Source organism: Entelurus aequoreus, linkage group LG06 (genome assembly GCF_033978785.1).
Source record: "Entelurus aequoreus isolate RoL-2023_Sb linkage group LG06, RoL_Eaeq_v1.1, whole genome shotgun sequence".
Taxonomy (NCBI): Eukaryota; Metazoa; Chordata; class Actinopteri; order Syngnathiformes; family Syngnathidae; genus Entelurus; species Entelurus aequoreus.
The window spans coordinates 49,666,070-49,687,449 of record NC_084736.1 but is presented as its reverse complement, the minus strand read 5'-3'; the positions used below and the strand labels follow the sequence as shown (position 1 = coordinate 49,687,449).

At 40.4% G+C, this 21,380-nt stretch overlaps 6 protein-coding genes across 6 annotated transcripts; all 6 read right to left on the bottom strand.

Moving 5' to 3' along the window:
- Positions 1-14: 14 nt before the first annotated feature.
- Positions 15-4,354, bottom strand: LOC133652743 (NADH-ubiquinone oxidoreductase chain 2-like). Its single transcript, XM_062051794.1, is given in 2 exon segments — positions 15-3,049; positions 4,342-4,354. Coding segments are annotated over 2 exon segments (927 nt in total). The 3' UTR covers positions 15-2,135.
- On the bottom strand, positions 15-5,925 carry LOC133652742 (NADH-ubiquinone oxidoreductase chain 1-like; the record flags this gene model as incomplete). The annotated part of the gene is given in 1 exon segment (XM_062051793.1): positions 15-5,925. A coding segment is annotated over 1 exon segment (1,002 nt), but the record flags the coding sequence as incomplete, so codon positions are not given.
- LOC133652326 (cytochrome b-like) lies at positions 15-13,411 on the bottom strand. The gene is given in 1 exon segment (XM_062050936.1): positions 15-13,411. A coding segment is annotated over 1 exon segment (1,137 nt). The 5' UTR covers positions 11,012-13,411; the 3' UTR covers positions 15-9,874.
- On the bottom strand, positions 15-15,657 carry LOC133652327 (NADH-ubiquinone oxidoreductase chain 4-like). The gene is given in 1 exon segment (XM_062050937.1): positions 15-15,657. A coding segment is annotated over 1 exon segment (1,074 nt). The 5' UTR covers positions 15,029-15,657; the 3' UTR covers positions 15-13,954.
- A 149-nt stretch (positions 15,658-15,806) lies between these two features.
- Positions 15,807-17,275, bottom strand: LOC133652328 (ATP synthase subunit a-like). Its single transcript, XM_062050938.1, is given in 1 exon segment — positions 15,807-17,275. A coding segment is annotated over 1 exon segment (684 nt). The 3' UTR covers positions 15,807-16,591.
- Positions 17,276-17,509: 234 nt separating this feature from the next.
- LOC133652325 (cytochrome c oxidase subunit 1-like) lies at positions 17,510-19,935 on the bottom strand. Its single transcript, XM_062050935.1, is given in 1 exon segment — positions 17,510-19,935. A coding segment is annotated over 1 exon segment (1,623 nt). The 3' UTR covers positions 17,510-18,312.
- Positions 19,936-21,380: the final 1,445 nt, after the last annotated feature.

Below are 21,380 nucleotides of genomic sequence, written 5' to 3'. Positions count from 1 at the left end.
ATTTTACTAACATCTTATATAAGAAAGTATCATAGTGGTAATGTAAGTGGCTTGAAACTATTTTACGGAGGTTCGATTCCTTCCTTTCTCGTTGTGTGGAAGAGCCCGGACGAAAGCAGGTTCTTCAAATGTGTGATAAGGGGGAGGGCATCCGTGCAGCCATTCTACATTAGTAGATGTGAGTTGAATAAACTGTACTTCTCGTTTAGCAGCAAATGCTTCTCAGATAATAAAGAGGAATATAATTACTGCTACAAGTGAGACTAGTGAGCCAATTGAGGAGACTGTGTTTCAGAGGGTGTAGGCGTCGGGGTAGTCTGAGTATCGACGTGGTATCCCAGCTAAGCCTAAGAAGTGTTGTGGGAAAAATGTAAGATTTACACCTGTAAATATAACTGTGAAGTGTACTTTAGTTCATCCTCCGTGGAGGGTGTAGCCTGTGAATAGAGGAAACCAGTGCACAAAACCTCCTATAATTGCAAATACAGCCCCTATGGAGAGGACATAATGGAAGTGAGCAACTACATAGTATGTGTCGTGGAGGACGATATCTAAAGAAGAGTTTGCTAAAATGATCCCTGTTAAGCCTCCGACAGTGAATAAGAAAATAAATCCAAGAGCTCATAGTAAAGGGGCCTCTCATTTAATTGAACCGCCATGTAAAGTGGCCAGTCAGCTGAACACCTTCACGCCTGTGGGGATAGCAATAATTATTGTAGCAGAAGTAAAATAACCTCGGGTATCTACATCCATCCCAACTGTGAATATATGGTGGGCTCAGACAATGAATCCAAGAAGACCGATGGCTAATATTGCTCAAACTATTCCTATATACCCAAAGGGTTCTTTCTTACCTGCATAATAGGCAACAATGTGTGAGATAAGGCCGAACCCGGGGAGGATAAGAATGTACACTTCAGGGTGACCAAAGAACCAGAATAGATGTTGGTAGAGGATCGGGTCTCCACCTCCAGCGGGGTCAAAGAAAGTCGTGTTTAGATTCCGGTCAGTGAGCAGTATGGTAATGCCAGCTGCTAATACAGGAAGGGATAATAAAAGAAGTACGGCTGTAATTAGAACGGCTCATACAAATAAAGGGGTCTGGTATTGTGTAATTGCAGGGGGTTTCATATTAATAATAGTGGTAATAAAGTTGATAGCCCCTAGAATTGATGAGACACCAGCCAGGTGAAGAGAAAAAATAGTTAAGTCAACAGAAGCTCCGGCATGGGCAAGGTTGCCGGCTAAGGGGGGGTAAACTGTTCATCCTGTACCAGCTCCAGCTTCCACAGCTGCGGATGCAAGTAAAAGAAGGAAAGCTGGGGGTAAAAGTCAGAAGCTTATATTATTTATACGAGGAAATGCTATATCAGGGGCACCAATTATTAAAGGAATAAGTCAGTTTCCAAAACCCCCAATTATAATTGGTATTACTATAAAAAAGATTATTACGAAAGCATGGGCAGTCACGGTGACGTTGTAGATTTGGTCATCTCCAAGAAGAGCACCTGGTTGACTGAGTTCAGTCCGAATAAGGAGGCTAAGAGCAGTACCTACTATACCAGCTCAAGCACCAAATACTAAATAAAGGGTGCCAATGTCTTTATGGTTGGTGGAGAAAAATCAACGAGAAATTATCACAGGTAAGGTGGCTGAGTAAGCGGTGGATTGTAGCTCCATACACAGGGGTTTAATCCCCCTTCTTATCAAGCCTTGAGGTGTTACATGTTAGATTGCAAATCTAAAGAAGCAGGTTAACGTCTGCCGGGGCTTTCCCCCGCCTTCCCGCCTTTAAAGGCGGGGGAAAGGTAGACAGATGCTCGCTGGTTTGGGCGCCTAGCTGTTAACTAGGAACTTGTAGGATAAAGGCCTGCCTGTCTAGTAAGGCTTTAGCTTAATTAAAGTGTCTGTTTTGCACGCAGTCGATGTGGGGTAATAACCTGCAGGTCTTATAAGGGTTAGGAGGTTTTAACTCCCACAGGGGTCTTTTAAGGCCCCTAGTATAAATTAAAATAATCCCTCGTGTGGTGTTCTTAGAAGAATATGGACAAAATGTTCGGTAGTACGGGGAGTAGTATCAGTGTTAAAGTTACTGGGATAGCTAGGCGTATTGTGAGATGCAAATTTATTAAGCGTCAAGAGGCTGCGCCAGGTGTGATGTTTGGAGGGGTTATCAGGGTAAATGCATATGTTAATCGGAGGTAAAAGTATAAGCTAATAAGGGAAGAGAATGCTGCGAGGACTGCCAGGATATTAAGATCAGCCATTGAAAGGTTAAACAAAATCATCCACTTTGGTCCAAAGCCAGTCAGAGGGGGAAGTCCTCCGAGGGATAGGATAACTAAAGGGGTTAGGGCAGTAAGGGCAGGTGCTTTAGATCAAGAGATGGATAAGGAGTTAATAGTTGTAGCTTTATATATAGTAGATAAAGTAAACACGGAGAAGGTTATCAGAAAATAAGTAAAAAGTGTTACTAATGCAAGAGGCTTAGAGAATTGTATAATTAAAAATACTCAGCCTAAGTGGGCAATTGAGGAATAGGCTAAAAGTTTACGCAACTGAGTTTGATTTAAGCCACCCCAGCCGCCAATAAAGGTTGATAATAACCCCATAATGAGGAACACCTCTTGATTGTGGGGTGTTAATTGAGATAAAAGGGCAAATGGGGCTAACTTTTGTCAGGTGGATAGAATCAGGCCAGTGGTTAAAGTTACACCTTGCAAGACCTCTGGCAACCAAATGTGGAGGGGGGCGACCCCTAATTTCATAGCGAGTCCTAGGGTAGCTACATTAATTGCGGTGGGGTCCGATGTTGTGTTGATTGACCATTCACCCGTGGTTCAAGCGTTAAATATGATGGCAAAAAGGATTAATGCGGAGGCAGCAGCTTGGGCTAGGAAGTATTTTGTAGCTGCTTCAACAGGGCGGGAGTATATAGTTTGGCTTATAAGAGGTAAAATAGCTAGTGTATTAATTTCTAATCCGACTCATGCTAGGATTCAATATGAACTTGCAAAAGTTAGGGTAACGCCAAGAGAAAGGGAAAATACTATTACAAGGAGTGCAACTGGGTGTATTAGTAAAAGGCGGGGTTTAACCTACATTTTTGGGGTATGGGCCCAATAGCTTGATTAGCTGATTTTACTTTTATGAATATATAACAAAAGCACTAGGTGTTTTAACTTGCTTAGTGTTTAAGTTCTGTTTTTAAGGAGCTGAGGGGACTTTAACCCCTATTAAGCACTCTATCAAAGTGGCCCTTAGAATTCGGGCACAACTCCTAATTTAAATTAAGGCGAGATTGGCCATACAAGTAGAATGTTAATAAAGCGTTTATTATTAAGGTATCTATGTCCTCTGTTAGAAAGATATGCATAAAGGTTCTTTTATACATTTGACTTTAAAACCCTGAACTAGTTTAAGGTCGCTTGTATGGTAAAAAATAATCTTTTTGTTGTTTTAGGTGTGTATTTTTAATTAAAATTTGTAGGGTAATAAGCTTGTTTGAGTAGCAAAGTTCTAATTTTACTCAACTATTGTGTGCAGTTGATGTATAAAAGCAACCTTCAGGGATTGGGAGATTTTAACTCCTATTAGGGGCTTTGAAGGCTCCTGGTTTAAGTTAACCTAAATCCCTTGTTCAAGCTGTTTAAAAAATTAAGGCCATATGTTGTGAAGTACATAAACTGTAATTAATCCTATAATCACCGTATTAAGCAGGCGTATTGTGATATGTAGATTAATCAAATGTCGGGAGGTCTTGCTAGGTTTTATATCATGAGGGGTTAACAAAACAAACGCATATGATAACCGTAGGTAGAATAATAGGCTTATGAGGGAATAAAGCGTTATAAGTACTGTTAAGGCACCAAAGCTGGTTATCAAGGGGAATCATCAAAGCATCCAAAGTGGTCAATGATAATCAAAAGGAGGGTGTCCCCCAAGGCATAAGATAATCAGAGGGGTAAGGCCGCTAAAAGGGGCTACCTTAGATCATGAGATGCATAAAGCGTGGCTAGCCATGGCATATCATATGTTAGACAAAGTGAATACGGAAAAGGTTATAAGAAAGTAAGCTAGAAGTGTTATTAATGCAAGAGGTTTAGAAAACTGAAGAATTAAAAGGATGCACCCTCAGTGGGCAGTTGAGGAATAGGCTATGAGTTTACGTAAGTTGAGCTGTTTTAATGCGCCTCAGCCGCCAATGAAAACAGATAATAAGCCTAGGGCTACAAGCACCTCATAATTATGAGGTGTTAATTGAGCTAAAAGGGTGAAGGGGGCTAGTTTTTGTCATGTGGCTATAGGGAGAGCAGAGTGTAAAGGGATATCTTTTATTACTTCTGGTAACCATATGTGGACTGGGGCAATACCTAGCTTAATTAGGAGTCCAAGGGTAGCCACATTAAGCGCGGTGGGGTCCGATGTTATGTTAAGGGATCATTGGCCAGTGATCCAAGTGTTAAGAATGGTAGCAAAGAGGATTAATACGGAGGCAGTAGTTTGAGCCAGGAAATATTTAGGGGCTGGGTTAAGAGTGTGGGAATTTGCAGGCTGACTGATAAGGGGTAATATAGCTAGGGCATTAATCTCCAATCCAACCCACGCTAAAACCCAACATGAGTTTGCGAAAGCCAAGGTAACAATAAGAGAGGCAATGGACACTAAAGTTACTAAGACTGCCGGAGGGATTAATACGGGAGGCATTAGTAAAGGGGGGATTTTAACCCACATTTTCAGGGTATGGGCCTAAGGGCTTTATTAGCTGACTTTACTTTTAGGAAGTGGTGTAATGGGAGCACTAAGAGTTTTGATCTCTTCAGTAGGGTTCGATCCCCTTCTTTCTAAGGAGTATTAAAGGGTTTTTACCCTTATTGGGTGTTTATTAAATTGGTGTTTTGGGTTACAACTATCGTTTTTAATTTAAAGTTGGGGAGGTAGGCCTGCTAATGTAATGGGAAGAGATAAATGTCAAATGATTAAGGCTAGTGTAAGGGGTAAGAAGTTTTTTCATGTGAGGTGTATTAGTTGGTCATAGCGAAATCGGGGGTATGAAGCTCGGACTCATAAAAAGAGTATTGAAAGAAAAGCCGCTTTAGTTATCAAAACTGAGGTGGTAAGATATGGTACTAAAGGAAGGGTGGTTGTTCCTAGAAATAGAATTGCTGATAAAGTGTTTATTACAAGAATATTAGCATACTCTGCTAGAAAAAATAATGCGAAGGGTCCGCCGGCATACTCAACATTAAAACCTGATACTAATTCTGATTCACCTTCTGTTAGATCAAAAGGGGTCCGGTTAGTTTCGGCAAGGGTTGATACATATCATATTGCAGCAAGAGGTCAGGCTGGTAAGATTAGTCAAATGGCTTCTTGGGTTATATTGAATGTTTGTAGGGTAAAGCCACCGGTGAGGATAATGGAGGCAAGTAAAATCAAGCCTAAACTGACTTCATATGAAACCGTTTGTGCTACGGCTCGTAGGGCCCCAATTAGTGCATACTTTGAATTTGATGCTCACCCGGATCCCAGAATTGAGTACACTGCAAGGCTAGAGACGGCTAGAAGGAGTAAGATTGTAAGGTTAATATCCAAAACTGGGTGGGGTATGGGTATAGGAGCTCACAAGGTTAAGGCTAAGGTAAGGGCAAGGATGGGGGCGAGAATAAAGAGAGTGGAAGATGATGATGAAGGTCGAACAGGTTCTTTAATAAAAAGCTTAATACCGTCAGCAATTGGTTGGAGGAGCCCGTAAGGGCCAACTAAGTTGGGACCCTTTCGAAGTTGTATATAACCTAAAACCTTTCGTTCAATTAAGGTTAAAAATGCTACGGCTAGAAGAACTGGAATTATATATAAAAGATGGTTAATTAGATGTATGATGGTGGCAAGGTTTATAACTAAGAAGAGGATTTGAACCCCTGTTCAAAGAGCTTAGGTCTTTTGCAATTACCGGGCTCTGCCACCTTAATATGCTTTAGTTTCAAGCAGAAGGAGACCCCCTTTTGGCTATTTAATATGGCTTCAGTAGGTAAGGGGTAGGCGTTCTGTTAGAATGGGCCTCCCCTTCTCGGTCCTTTCGTACTAGGGAAGGGTGCTTCATAGATAGAAGCTGACCTGGATTACTCCGGTCTGAACTCAGATCACGTAGGACTTTAATCGTTGAACAAACGAACCCTTAATAGCAGCTGCACCATTAGGATGTCCTGATCCAACATCGAGGTCGTAAACCCCCTCGTTGATAAGAACTCTCGAAGGGGATTGCGCTGTTATCCCTGGGGTAACTTGTTTCGTTAATCGGTTTTGCCGGATCTTTAGGTCAGATATTCTGATGCTTAGAAGTGTGTTTCATGGCTTTAAGAATTATTATTTCTCCCACACGGGGGTTATATTTTTCCCCATGGTCGCCCCAACCAAAGACATTAGGAAGGGCTCATTTAGTTTATCTTGTATATAAATTATTAACATAAGCTTCCTTGTGTCTAAAGCTCCACAGGGTCTTCTCGTCTTATGTTTTAATCCCCGCTTCTGCACGGGGAGATCAATTTCATTGACTAGGGGAAGGAGACAGTCAAGCCCTCGTCATGCCATTCATACAGGTCTCCATTTAAAAGACAAGTGATTGCGCTACCTTTGCACAGTTAGAATACTGCGGCCGTTGAACCCATAGTCACAGGGCAGGCAGGACCTCTTATTTTGGTTATCCAAGAGGCGATGTTTTTGGTAAACAGGCGAGGCTTAAAAAGTATTTGCCGAGTTCCTTCTTCTCCTTTTAGTCTTTCTTATTGAACAATCCAGTGTGGGGTTAACGCTTGACTTTTATGGTGGGTTTTCTTGTTAGTTGTTTCGTATGCATTACCTTCTTAGGTTAGGTGCGTTAATTTTCGGTGTTTGGTCCGTTCCGATGTACACTCGTGTTAAGAGAGGGGCTTAACCCTCTTATTACTCATATTAGCATTATTACTCTTATCAGCTGATAAGAAAGTCTAATAAGTTTAGGGGTTTTAGGGTTATGACAGGGATAATTGAGTCTATAGTGCTTGAGCTTTAACGCTTTCTTTAAGGATGGCTGCTATTAGGCCCACCTGGGTCTTAATCTTTACTGATTTTATCTTTAACCTCCTTAAAAAGTTGTTTCTTTTGTCAAAAGAGCTGTACCTCTTTTGACTAGCTCCAATCGCTTGTATTCTTACCTTTAGTGGGTTTAAACGTGAGTGGTGTAATAAACGAGATTGGGTTGAACTTCTATTCTTTTCATAGACAACCAGCTATAACCGAGTTCGATAGGTTTATCACCTCTACTTAAAGATCACCCCAATCTATTGCCACAGATACGGGTTAGCCCTAATTAAGGCTGTCTTGAAGTAGCTCACTTGGTTTCGGGGTTTTAAACTTAAGTACTCTTTGCTTAAATTATACTAGCTAAATCATGATGCAAAAGGTACAAGGTTTAATCTTTGCTTTGCTTAACTTAGTTGAATTTTTTCACTACTCTTTCAATGTTCCCTTGCGGTACTTGTTTTTATAGCGCCTAGATCCTTTTTTATCTCCTATACTAAAGGGGTAAAATGTTTTGTTTTATTGTTTCAGTAGTTTTAAGGTTATTTCTATTTTTATTTGCTTATTAAGGGTTGGGCTAATTTTAAGGTATTAGGGTAGCTTGATTTGCACAAGCGTTGTCTCGGTGTAAGTGAGAAGCTTTACTTTTTAGCTATACTCTAATTAATCCAAGTGCACCTTCCGGTACACTTACCATGTTACGACTTGTCTCCCCTAAATTTTCGGGTATTTCTTATTTATCAGTAGTATTGAAAAGGGGAGAGTGACGGGCGGTGTGTGCGTGCTTTAGAGCCGGTTTCAGGAGGGTACTCTATCCTCTCCTTACTGCTAAATCCTCCTTCGAACATGTGATTTCAGCATGCATTTCGTGGTTCGTTAATAAACGAATGTAGCCCATTTCTTCCCCTCTCATATGTTACACCTCGACCTGACGTATGAGGTTATATCAGTTATGCTCATTATAAGTCCTTCACAGGGTGGGCTGACGACGGCGGTATATAAACGGTAAATGGCAAGAGAGGGTGAGGTTGAACGGGGGTTATCAGTTATAGAACAGGCTCCTCTAGGGGGTTTTAAAGCACCGCCAGGTCTTTTGGGTTTTAAGCTTATGCTCGTAGTACCCGGGCGGATGGTGGGTGTAATTAGTTATCATTGTTTACGGCTAAGCATAGTGGGGTATCTAATCCCAGTTTGTTTCATAGCTTTCGTGGATTCAAGGGGTTAAAGCTACTTTCGTAATAGGGTTTCTGGTTTTCATAAGCGTTAAACGGCTAAAAAAGTGTTCAGCTTTAGTGTCTTGTTTTTCTAACCACTCTTTACGCCGGTTTCTGTCAGCTTGGGTCTCTCGTATAACCGCGGTGGCTGGCACGAGTTTTACCGACCCTTTATAGCTTTAACTGATTCAAGTTTTCACTTATGATTCAAAATTAATCACTGCTGAGTACCCTTGAGGGTGTGGCTGAGCAAGGTGTAGTGGGCTACAGTAGTGTGCCTGATACCAGCTCCTTGTTATCAAAAGAAATGAAAGGGCATTCTCACGGGGGTGCGGATACTTGCATGTATAAATTTAGTTATAGTTGACAGTAAAGTTAGGACCAAACCTTTGTGTTCTCGGAGCATACTATAGCTCAGTCTTAACATCTTCAGTGTTATGCTTTTTCTATTAAGCTACGATAACAAGTATTTAAACCACTCGTTAAAGATTTTTAGTAGAAGGTTTCCAGTGATATTTTAAGCAACTTTATAATTAAAATATTTACATATATATATATTTATATATATATATATATAAAAAACTTTTCATCAAACTAGTTTTTAAAGGTAATATGAAAAATTGATAAGGGGTTTTCTGTCATAAGAGTTATCTTTTAAGATTTAAAACAACAAAAAAAAAAAAGGGGGGTGGGGGGGTTTCTCGTGGAAAAACTAAGAAAGGGGGATAAGAGAAGAGTTAGGGGAAAAAAATGTATATTATGCTCTAGAAATAGATATATGCTATTCTTAAGTTATGTCTTTTCAACTTTCACTATTTGTCTTTCATTCAAGGAAATGTGCTCCCTTGTCAACTAATACCGTGTGCGCTCTGTAATGCAAGATGAAAGGAAAAAAAAAAAAGGAACCCCTTACCCGCTGGAGTGAATCCCCGGGTAGGTGGGTAACGAGTCGTATGATTACCACCATTAACTTATGCTAGCGTCAATGAAAGTGTGGGGAGTGACCCAATAAATGGACCTGAGGTAGGAACCAAATGCCAGGAATAATTCACTGATAGCGACCCCCACGAATACTTGTCCCTCACCCTCAATAACCGTTAGCATTAAGGTATAGTCGATTGGTAGGTTCTTAGTGCCAACTAATTTACAAGTATAAGAGGTGTAGACTACTTGGTAGAATTCTCTCATTGCCGTTGTATTGATTCTTAAATCTCCCATTACTTATTAAATTTTAGGTTTTTCTACTTAGAAGTATTTAGTGTACCTTAATTATATTATTATTCTTGTTATTTTAAATTAAATTAATGGTTATTATACATTTATGCCTATGTACATCTTATTTATTATTAAGTCCAGAGTGTTTACTGTAACATAATGGTTATAATACATAATAATAATATTTTATGATATGCTAGTATATATATATATATATATACACATATGTCAATATATGCCATTCAGAGAATAGTTTAACAGAATCCTAGCTTTGGGGGCTAGGGGTAGGCGTTGAAGTCGCCTTTTTCTGAGCGAGGGGGAGGATTTTAACCTCCGACATCCGGTTTACAAGACCGGCGTTCTGAAGCTGAGCTACCCTTACATTCTCATTTGAGTATACTATTTTCAATATATCCCGCTGAAGGCAGTAGTACTAGGAAAATTGAGAAGTAAGCTACTGAGGCCACCTGTCCAATTATAATGTACGGGGGTTCAGCAGGTATTCCTCCAATCCATGTTAGGATAACCATGTCAGCGGTTAGAGACCAGAAAAGGATTTGTGTGAGTGGTCGAAATGTCAACCCTCGTTGTTTAGACGTGTGAAGTAGAGGTACAAGCGCTAGTACTAAAATAGATGATAACAAGGCCAACACGCCCCCTAGTTTGTTAGGGATAGACCGAAGAATAGCATAAGCAAATAGAAAGTACCATTCGGGTTTAATATGAGAAGGGGTGACCAAGGGATTGGCTGGTGTAAAATTATCGGGATCCCCTAATAAGGTAGGTAGGAACAAAGATAAAGTAGTTAGTGCAATTAGTAATGCCGCGAAGCCTAATAGATCTTTGTAGGAAAAGTAAGGGTGGAAAGAGATCTTATCAACATCAGAGTTTAGGCCAGCTGGGTTGTTTGAGCCAGTTTCATGTAGAAAAAGAAGGTGGACAAGTGTGGCTGCCAATACTACAAATGGAAGTAGGAAGTGGAATGTAAAAAATCGGTTTAGGGTAGCATTGTCGACAGAGAAGCCGCCTCAGATTCATTGGACAAGGTCGCTACCAACATAAGGTACGGCGGAAAGAAGGTTCGTGATTACTGTGGCGCCTCAAAAAGACATTTGACCTCAAGGGAGGACATAACCTACAAAAGCTGTTGCTATTACAAGAAGGAGAAGTAGTACTCCAACATTTCAGGTCTCTTTGTATAGATATGATCCATAATACAACCCTCGTGCGATATGGAGGTAAATACAAATAAAGAAAAAGGAGGCGCCATTGGCATGCATACTTCGGATTAATCACCCGAAGTTAACATCTCGGCAAATATGTGTCACTGATGAAAAAGCTGTGGCAATATCAGAAGTGTAATGTATTGCTAGGAAAAGGCCTGTTACAATTTGGGAAATTAGGCAGAGACCCAAAAGCGATCCAAAGTTTCATCAGACGGAAATATTTGACGGAGCGGGTAGGTCTACCAATGCGTCATTAGCAATTTTTAGTATTGGGTGGGTTTTGCGTAAGCTGGCCATTAGTTTATGTAGTTGAACTACAACGGTGGTTTTTCAAGTCATTGGTTTTGGTTAAAACCCAAACATAAATTATGTCATATGTATTATCAGTTTTATTAATTGGTTTAATTTTAGGATTTGCTGCTGTGGCTTCAAACCCTTCTCCATACTTTGCAGCCTTGGGGGTGGTATTTGCTTCCGGGGCTGGTTGTGGGTTAGTAGCTTATTTTGGGGGGTCTTTTTTATCTTTAATTCTTTTTCTAATTTATTTAGGGGGTATATTGGTCGTTTTTGCTTATTCTGCGGCATTGGCTGCAGAGCGTTATCCTGAGGGGTGAGGTAGCTTACCAGTTCTCATGCGGATATTATTTTATCTAGTATTGGTTGGATTTTCATTTATTTATTGTTGAAGTGGGGGGCTTGAAGGGTCAGTCTCTCCCCTTGAAGAAATAAGTAATCTAGGGTTATTACGATCAGACACTAGTGGAGTGGGTGTGATGTATTCCTCGGGGTGTTGAATATTAGTGATTGGTGCTTGAGCTTTATTGTTAACGTTATTTGTTGTTTTGGAGTTAACCCGTGGATTTGAGCGAGGGGCCTTACGTGCTATCTAAAATTAAAAATAAGGGTGGTTAAGACTAGGGTGAGTAGTAAGGAAGTAAGGTATGTTTTGACTGCACCTTTTTGTGCGTTACTAACTGTAGAGGCCAAGGCGGTGTTTAATGAGATTATAAGTTTAGGTCCGGATTTTTCTAATCAGGATAGGTCCATAACCTGAGTGGCAATTGTTTGTCCAAAAGTGAGACTATTTGCAGGTGAAGTACGGTGTATAATGTTAGGGTAAAAAGCCAACAAGTTAGAGAAGCGATGAGTATTTAAGGATGGGGTAATGAAGGCTTGCTTAGAAGTTATTAAAGCCAGTTCTAAGGCTACTAAGAAGCCCATTAAAGTGACAACAATAGCTGCTGTTTTAGCAAAAAAAGGCATGGTTATTACAGGCGTTTTCAAAAGTGAAATATTAGAACAGATAAGTAGTCCAGCTACGATGCTTCCAAATGCTAAGCGTTTAATAGGGTTAATAACTAAGGGGTTATTTTCATTAATAGGGGGTAAAGAAGGGAATCGAGGGTTACCTATTGATACAAAGAAGATTACGCGAAGGCTGTAAACAGCTGTGAGCGAAGTAGCAAGTAGTGTAATGAGAAGGGCTCAGGCGTTCAGATAGGAGTTATTTAAGGCTTCAATAATTGCGTCTTTAGAAAAAAAACCTGCTAAAAAAGGGGTGCCAGTTAAAGCTAAACTTCCCAAGGTTATAGAAGATGAAGTGAAAGGGGTTAGGCGGTGTATACCGCCTATTTTACGGATGTCTTGTTCATCATTTAAGCTATGAATAATGGAACCGGAACAAAGAAATAGTATGGCTTTGAAAAATGCGTGTGTGCAAATGTGAAGGAAAGCAAGTTGTGGTTGATTGAGGCCAATAGTTACTATTATAAGGCCAAGTTGGCTTGATGTGGAAAATGCAATAATTTTTTTAATATCGTTTTGTGTTAAAGCGCAAATTGCTGTAAAAAGTGTTGTTAATGCTCCAAGACAAAGGCAAAGTGTGAGCGCTAAAGGGTTGGTTTCTAGTAATGGGCTTATGCGTACTATAAGAAAAATACCTGCTACAACTATAGTGCTTGAGTGAAGTAAAGCAGAAACCGGGGTAGGGCCTTCTATAGCAGAAGGTAGTCAGGGGTGAAGCCCAAATTGGGCTGATTTTCCTGCGGCTGCAAGGATGAGTCCAAGGAGGGGTAAAGTAAGGTCTATGTTATTGGAAAATAAGAAGATTTGATGTATTTCTCATGAGTTAAGGTTTGTTGCAATTCAAGCTATGGCAATAATTAAGCCAATATCACCAATGCGGTTATAAAGTACTGCTTGTAATGCTGCTGTATTTGCATCTGCTCGAGCATGTCACCATCCGATTAGTAGAAATGACATGATCCCAACCCCTTCTCAACCGATAAATAATTGAAATATATTGTTAGCTGTTACAAGGGTAATTATTGCAATTAAGAAGATAAGTAAATATTTGAAGAAACGGTTTATCGCGGGGTCTGAGTGCATATATCAAGAAGCAAATTCTAGGATGGACCAAGTCACGTATAGGGCAACAGGGGTGAAAACAATAGAGTAGATATCAAATTTAAGGCTGATATTAATATCAAATGTTGCAAGGTCTATTCATGTGAATGAGGAGACAATAGTTTCAGTTCCATTGTTAAAAAAAATAAAAAGAGGAATAAGGCTGGTAAAAAATGATATTTTAACTGCAGATTTAACATGTGTTGAAGACCAGTTTTGGGGGAGGGGTTTTGATGAGAGGGTGTTTAGAACTGGGGTAATAAGAAAAATAAGAATTATCAAAAGAGTGGATGATAAAACCAAAGAGGTGGGGTACATAACTTCCACTTGGATTTGCACCAAGAGTCTTTGGTTCCTAAGACCAACGGATGAGCTGTTATCCTATAAAAGTGTGCGAGTGAGCCTTGGAGTTTAACCAAAGCAACAAATATTAGCAGTTTTTGTTTTTTCTTCTCTCTCTCGGTGGGTAAAAGGATTTTAACTTTTATTTTTAGAATCACAATCTAACATTTTATTTAAATTATACCTACAATGTTTGAAACCTCAAATTAGATGTGGTTTAAAGATTAGGAATACCAGTGGGAGAAGAGTTAGGCTTGAGATTAGATGTTCTCGAGTAAGAGCTGGGTCCTGCTCAATAAATTCTTTAGGGAGAGGGCCCCGTTGAGTAACAAGAAAAAGGTACAGTGAGTAAGCAGCAGTAATAATAACCCCTGCACCGGCTAATAGAATGGTTAAGGGGGACCATTTAAATAATGAGGTAATAATAAGTAATTCTGCTGTGAAATTTGGTAGAGGAGGTAAAGCTAAATTGGCTACGGTTGCTACAAGTCATCATAAACCTATAAATGGGAAGATCACTTGTATACCTCGAGCTAATAATAGGGTTCGGGTGTGGGTTCGTTCGTAATAAAAGTTAGCTAAGCAGAATAATACTGAAGAAGTAAGGCCATGTGCAATTATCAAAATTATTGCCCCTTTAAAAGCTCATGATGTTTGGATTAAAATAGCGGCAGCAACAAGACCTATATGGCTGACTGAGGAGTATGCAATTATAGATTTAAGGTCTGTTTGTCGGAGACAGATGGATCCTGCTATAACCACGCCTCAAAGAGCCATAATAATAAATGGATAGGCCAGTTCTTTAGTGAGAGGGTCTAAAAGAGCTAAAAGGCGGATTATACCATAACCACCTAATTTAAGGAGTACAGCGGCCAAAACCATTGACCCTGCGATAGGGGCTTCTACGTGTGCTTTAGGGAGCCAAAGATGGATACCATATAATGGTATCTTAACTAGGAAGGCCACAAGACAGCCTGCTCACAACAGCTTAGTTGAAGTAGATATCTCTAAGAGAAGTGAGTGGTGCATAATAAATATGGAGAGGGAGCCGGCATTGTTTTGAAGTATTAAAAGAGCTACAAGAAGTGGTATTGATCCAGCTAAAGTATAGAATAGGAAATAAGTGCCTGCGTTTAAACGTTCAGCTTGGTTACCTCAACGGGTAATAATTAAAATGGTAGGGATAAGGGTGGCTTCAAATATCACATAAAATATAATTAACTCAGTAGCACTGAAAGCTAGGATTAAGAAGGTTTGTAGTGTAATAAGTAATGTAATGAAAGTCCGTTGGCGGTTAGGGGGGTTATTGCTTAAATGGTTTTGACTTGCTAAGACTATAAGAGGAAGTAGTCAGCAAGAGAGTACTAGGAGAGGGGTTGATAACGGATCTGTTGCTATGAATTGATTAAGGGTTGTTCACCCTGTCTCAGAAGATGCATTTATTCAGTATAAACTGGTTAATGCGATGGCAAGACTGTGAGTCAAAGTTGTGGGTCAAAGTCATTTAAATGGGGTTAGTCAAACAGTTGGGAGTAATATTATGGTTGGGATAAGAACTTTTAACATTGTAGGATATTAAGTGCTTTTAAGTGATCAGTGTTGTGAGTGCGTGAGGTGGCTACAAGAAGGGCTAATCCGACTGCTGCCTCACATGCTGAAAATGCCAAAAGGAGCATGGGGGCTAACGAGAGATTGGGTGAGTCTATTTGTAATACTCAGACAGAGAGTGTTAGGTAAAGCGAAAGCATTATTCCCTCTAGGCATAGTAAAGCAGATAGTAAATGAGTACGGTGAAATGAAACGCCTATTAGACCTAGAATAAAGCAACTTGAAAGGGCAAGGTGAATTAGTGACATTAAAGTGCTTGAGGATTTTAACCACGTTTTTTGAGCCGAAATCAAATGTTTTGTTTAAACTAAGTACTTATTCTGCCCATTCTAATCCGCCTTGCACCCACTCATACATTAAACCTAATGTCAAAAGTACAAGTACAAAAGAGGCTCATATTAAAGTATGGAAGGGGTATATAAGTTGATTACCTCAGGGGAGGGGGAGCAGGAGTGCAATCTCCAAGTCAAACAACAAAAATAAGATTGCGACTAAGAAGAATCGAATGGAGAAGGGGAGGCGTGCTGAGCTAAGGGGGTCAAAGCCACATTCGTAAGGGGAAAGTTTTTCAAGGTCTGGATTTATCTGAGGAAGTCAAAATGAAATGGTAACTATAATGACTGATAAGGCAGAAGTAATTACTAAAGTTATAATAAAGGAATTAATTATCTTTCCTTGGAGTTTAACCAAGCCCGAGTGATTGGAAGTCACGCATACTAAACTAATACTAGAAAGATTATGATCCTCATCAATAAATGGAAATATAAAGGAATAATCACACTACGTCTACAAAGTGTCAGTATCAAGCGGCAGCTTCGAACCCGAAGTGATGGGCGGATGTGAAATGGTATTGAATTTGTCGGATAAGGCAAACTGCTAGAAATGTGGATCCAATAATTACGTGGAGGCCGTGAAAGCCTGTAGCTACAAAAAAAGTGGAACCATAAACCCCGTCGGCAATTGTGAAAGGGGCTTCGTAGTACTCCATTCCTTGAAGAAACGTAAAGTAAAACCCTAGTAGGATTGTTAGAGTGAGGGATTGGATGGCTTGCTTGCGTTCGCCTGCTATGATGCTATGATGGGCTCAGGTTACTGTTACACCTGATGCTAAGAGGACAGCAGTATTTAATAGGGGGACCTCAAAAGGGTCAAGGGTGATAATTCCAGAGGGTGGCCAGCACCCTCCAAGCTCTGGAGTAGGGGCTAAACTAGAGTGATAAAAAGCTCAGAAAAAGCCTAGGAAAAAGAACACCTCCGAAGTAATAAAGAGAATCATTCCGTAGCGTAAGCCTTTTTGAACAGGGGGGGTATGATGTCCTAAAAAAGTGCTTTCACGGATAATATCTCGTCATCATTGAAACATAGTTAATAAAAGAATAATAATACCAAGGGTGAGAAGTGTATATGAGTTGAAATGGAATCAAATTGCTAAGCCTGAGGTTAACAAAAAGGCGCCAGCTGCCCCTGTTAAGGGCCAAGGGCTGGGATCAACTATATGGTATGCATGTGCTTGATGGGCCATTAGACGTTTTCCTGTAAGTATAAACTTAAAAGAAGGACAAATACATAGGCTTGAATTATGGCTACAGCAAACTCTAAGAGGGTTAATAAAAGCATAATAACAAAGGTAAGGCCAGCTACGGGAGGTGTAATTGAAGAAAGGGCAAATGCCCCGGCACCTATAAGGTACATCAGAAGGTGGCCTGCTGTTAAGTTAGCTGTTAACCGTACACCTAATGCTAAGGGTCGGATGAATAAGCTAATAGTTTCAATGATTACGAGAGCAGGGATAAGAGCAGATGGGGTAGCGGGAGGAAGAAAATGTGCTAAAACATTGGTCATATTAGTTCGTATACCAGTAATTACTGTGGCTAGTCAAATAGGTACAGCCAGCCCTAAGTTATGGGAAAGTTGTGCTGTAGGGGTGTAGGTATATGGTAGTATTCCTAGAAGATTTAATGTAATTAAGTACAATATTAATGAGGTTAAGATTAAGGCTCACTTATGCCCGGGTTGATTAAGGGGTTGAAGTATTTGGTGTGTGAATTGTATAAAGACTCGAAGTTGGACGTTGGTTAGTCGTGTGTTGAGTCATAAGGGTGGTGAGGAAGGGAATAGTGTTCATGGAAGGGTGAGAGCTAATATAATCAAGGGGATTCCTAAAAGGGTAGGGGAGATAAACTGGTCAAAAAGGTCTACTATCATGGTCAAAATCAGAGTTTATTTTGTAGGGCTATAAAGTCTAATAAAGCAGGGTTATTAAGGGGTTTATGGTTTAAAACCTTGCCAGGGATAATAAAGATGAAAATGACCCATGAGAATACTATAGTAATAAGTCAAGGAGAGGGGTCTAGCTGAGGCATAGCGTTAAGGGTGGGTGGGAATCACCAATTTTTAGCTTAAAAGGCTAACGCTGTCTCCCTATTTAGCTTCTTAACGAGGCGTCCTGTAGTATTAAAGAAGATCAGTTTTCAAAATGTTTTAAGGGCACAGCCTCTACAACAATAGGTATAAAGCTATGGTTAGCCCCGCAGATTTCGGAGCATTGTCCATAAAACACACCGGGACGAAGGGAGGTAAATGTTGTTTGGTTTAGGCGGCCTGGTACAGCGTCTATTTTAACACCTAAGGAAGGGACTGTTCATGAGTGAAGTACATCATCTGCAGTGACTAAAACTCGAATCGGGGATTCTAATGGTACGACTATTCGATGGTCTGCTTCAAGAAGGCGGAACTGAGCAGGTGTTAAGTCTTGAGTTGGGATTATATAAGAGTCGAAAGTCAGATTTTCATAATCAGTATATTCATAACTTCAGTATCACTGATGTCCTAATGCTTTAACTGTAAGATAAGGGCTAGATACCTCATCTATAAGATAAAGAATTCGTAAAGAAGGTAATGCAATTAAGAGTAGGATAATTGCAGGGAGCACTGTTCAAATAACTTCAATCTCCTGAGAGTCAATTAGAAGTTTATTGGTTAATTTAGTTGAGACCGTTAAAACAATGATATAAAGCACAACTGTACTAATTAAAAAGACGACTATTAAAGCATGGTCATGAAAGTAGAGTATTTCCTCCATTACGGGGGATACTGCGTCTTGGAAGCCTATTTGGGAGGGGTGGGCCATTGCTAAGGTGTGCGAGGGTTTATCTCACAATTCTACCTTGACAAGGTAGTGTAATATTTTACTAACATCTTATATAAGAAAGTATCATAGTGGTAATGTAAGTGGCTTGAAACTATTTTACGGAGGTTCGATTCCTTCCTTTCTCGTTGTGTGGAAGAGCCCGGACGAAAGCAGGTTCTTCAAATGTGTGATAAGGGGGAGGGCATCCGTGCAGCCATTCTACATTAGTAGATGTGAGTTGAATAAACTGTACTTCTCGTTTAGCAGCAAATGCTTCTCAGATAATAAAGAGGAATATAATTACTGCTACAAGTGAGACTAGTGAGCCAATTGAGGAGACTGTGTTTCAGAGGGTGTAGGCGTCGGGGTAGTCTGAGTATCGACGTGGTATCCCAGCTAAGCCTAAGAAGTGTTGTGGGAAAAATGTAAGATTTACACCTGTAAATATAACTGTGAAGTGTACTTTAGTTCATCCTCCGTGGAGGGTGTAGCCTGTGAATAGAGGAAACCAGTGCACAAAACCTCCTATAATTGCAAATACAGCCCCTATGGAGAGGACATAATGGAAGTGAGCAACTACATAGTATGTGTCGTGGAGGACGATATCTAAAGAAGAGTTTGCTAAAATGATCCCTGTTAAGCCTCCGACAGTGAATAAGAAAATAAATCCAAGAGCTCATAGTAAAGGGGCCTCTCATTTAATTGAACCGCCATGTAAAGTGGCCAGTCAGCTGAACACCTTCACGCCTGTGGGGATAGCAATAATTATTGTAGCAGAAGTAAAATAACCTCGGGTATCTACATCCATCCCAACTGTGAATATATGGTGGGCTCAGACAATGAATCCAAGAAGACCGATGGCTAATATTGCTCAAACTATTCCTATATACCCAAAGGGTTCTTTCTTACCTGCATAATAGGCAACAATGTGTGAGATAAGGCCGAACCCGGGGAGGATAAGAATGTACACTTCAGGGTGACCAAAGAACCAGAATAGATGTTGGTAGAGGATCGGGTCTCCACCTCCAGCGGGGTCAAAGAAAGTCGTGTTTAGATTCCGGTCAGTGAGCAGTATGGTAATGCCAGCTGCTAATACAGGAAGGGATAATAAAAGAAGTACGGCTGTAATTAGAACGGCTCATACAAATAAAGGGGTCTGGTATTGTGTAATTGCAGGGGGTTTCATATTAATAATAGTGGTAATAAAGTTGATAGCCCCTAGAATTGATGAGACACCAGCCAGGTGAAGAGAAAAAATAGTTAAGTCAACAGAAGCTCCGGCATGGGCAAGGTTGCCGGCTAAGGGGGGGTAAACTGTTCATCCTGTACCAGCTCCAGCTTCCACAGCTGCGGATGCAAGTAAAAGAAGGAAAGCTGGGGGTAAAAGTCAGAAGCTTATATTATTTATACGAGGAAATGCTATATCAGGGGCACCAATTATTAAAGGAATAAGTCAGTTTCCAAAACCCCCAATTATAATTGGTATTACTATAAAAAAGATTATTACGAAAGCATGGGCAGTCACGGTGACGTTGTAGATTTGGTCATCTCCAAGAAGAGCACCTGGTTGACTGAGTTCAGTCCGAATAAGGAGGCTAAGAGCAGTACCTACTATACCAGCTCAAGCACCAAATACTAAATAAAGGGTGCCAATGTCTTTATGGTTGGTGGAGAAAAATCAACGAGAAATTATCACAGGTAAGGTGGCTGAGTAAGCGGTGGATTGTAGCTCCATACACAGGGGTTTAATCCCCCTTCTTATCAAGCCTTGAGGTGTTACATGTTAGATTGCAAATCTAAAGAAGCAGGTTAACGTCTGCCGGGGCTTTCCCCCGCCTTCCCGCCTTTAAAGGCGGGGGAAAGGTAGACAGATGCTCGCTGGTTTGGGCGCCTAGCTGTTAACTAGGAACTTGTAGGATAAAGGCCTGCCTGTCTAGTAAGGCTTTAGCTTAATTAAAGTGTCTGTTTTGCACGCAGTCGATGTGGGGTAATAACCTGCAGGTCTTATAAGGGTTAGGAGGTTTTAACTCCCACAGGGGTCTTTTAAGGCCCCTAGTATAAATTAAAATAATCCCTCGTGTGGTGTTCTTAGAAGAATATGGACAAAATGTTCGGTAGTACGGGGAGTAGTATCAGTGTTAAAGTTACTGGGATAGCTAGGCGTATTGTGAGATGCAAATTTATTAAGCGTCAAGAGGCTGCGCCAGGTGTGATGTTTGGAGGGGTTATCAGGGTAAATGCATATGTTAATCGGAGGTAAAAGTATAAGCTAATAAGGGAAGAGAATGCTGCGAGGACTGCCAGGATATTAAGATCAGCCATTGAAAGGTTAAACAAAATCATCCACTTTGGTCCAAAGCCAGTCAGAGGGGGAAGTCCTCCGAGGGATAGGATAACTAAAGGGGTTAGGGCAGTAAGGGCAGGTGCTTTAGATCAAGAGATGGATAAGGAGTTAATAGTTGTAGCTTTATATATAGTAGATAAAGTAAACACGGAGAAGGTTATCAGAAAATAAGTAAAAAGTGTTACTAATGCAAGAGGCTTAGAGAATTGTATAATTAAAAATACTCAGCCTAAGTGGGCAATTGAGGAATAGGCTAAAAGTTTACGCAACTGAGTTTGATTTAAGCCACCCCAGCCGCCAATAAAGGTTGATAATAACCCCATAATGAGGAACACCTCTTGATTGTGGGGTGTTAATTGAGATAAAAGGGCAAATGGGGCTAACTTTTGTCAGGTGGATAGAATCAGGCCAGTGGTTAAAGTTACACCTTGCAAGACCTCTGGCAACCAAATGTGGAGGGGGGCGACCCCTAATTTCATAGCGAGTCCTAGGGTAGCTACATTAATTGCGGTGGGGTCCGATGTTGTGTTGATTGACCATTCACCCGTGGTTCAAGCGTTAAATATGATGGCAAAAAGGATTAATGCGGAGGCAGCAGCTTGGGCTAGGAAGTATTTTGTAGCTGCTTCAACAGGGCGGGAGTATATAGTTTGGCTTATAAGAGGTAAAATAGCTAGTGTATTAATTTCTAATCCGACTCATGCTAGGATTCAATATGAACTTGCAAAAGTTAGGGTAACGCCAAGAGAAAGGGAAAATACTATTACAAGGAGTGCAACTGGGTGTATTAGTAAAAGGCGGGGTTTAACCTACATTTTTGGGGTATGGGCCCAATA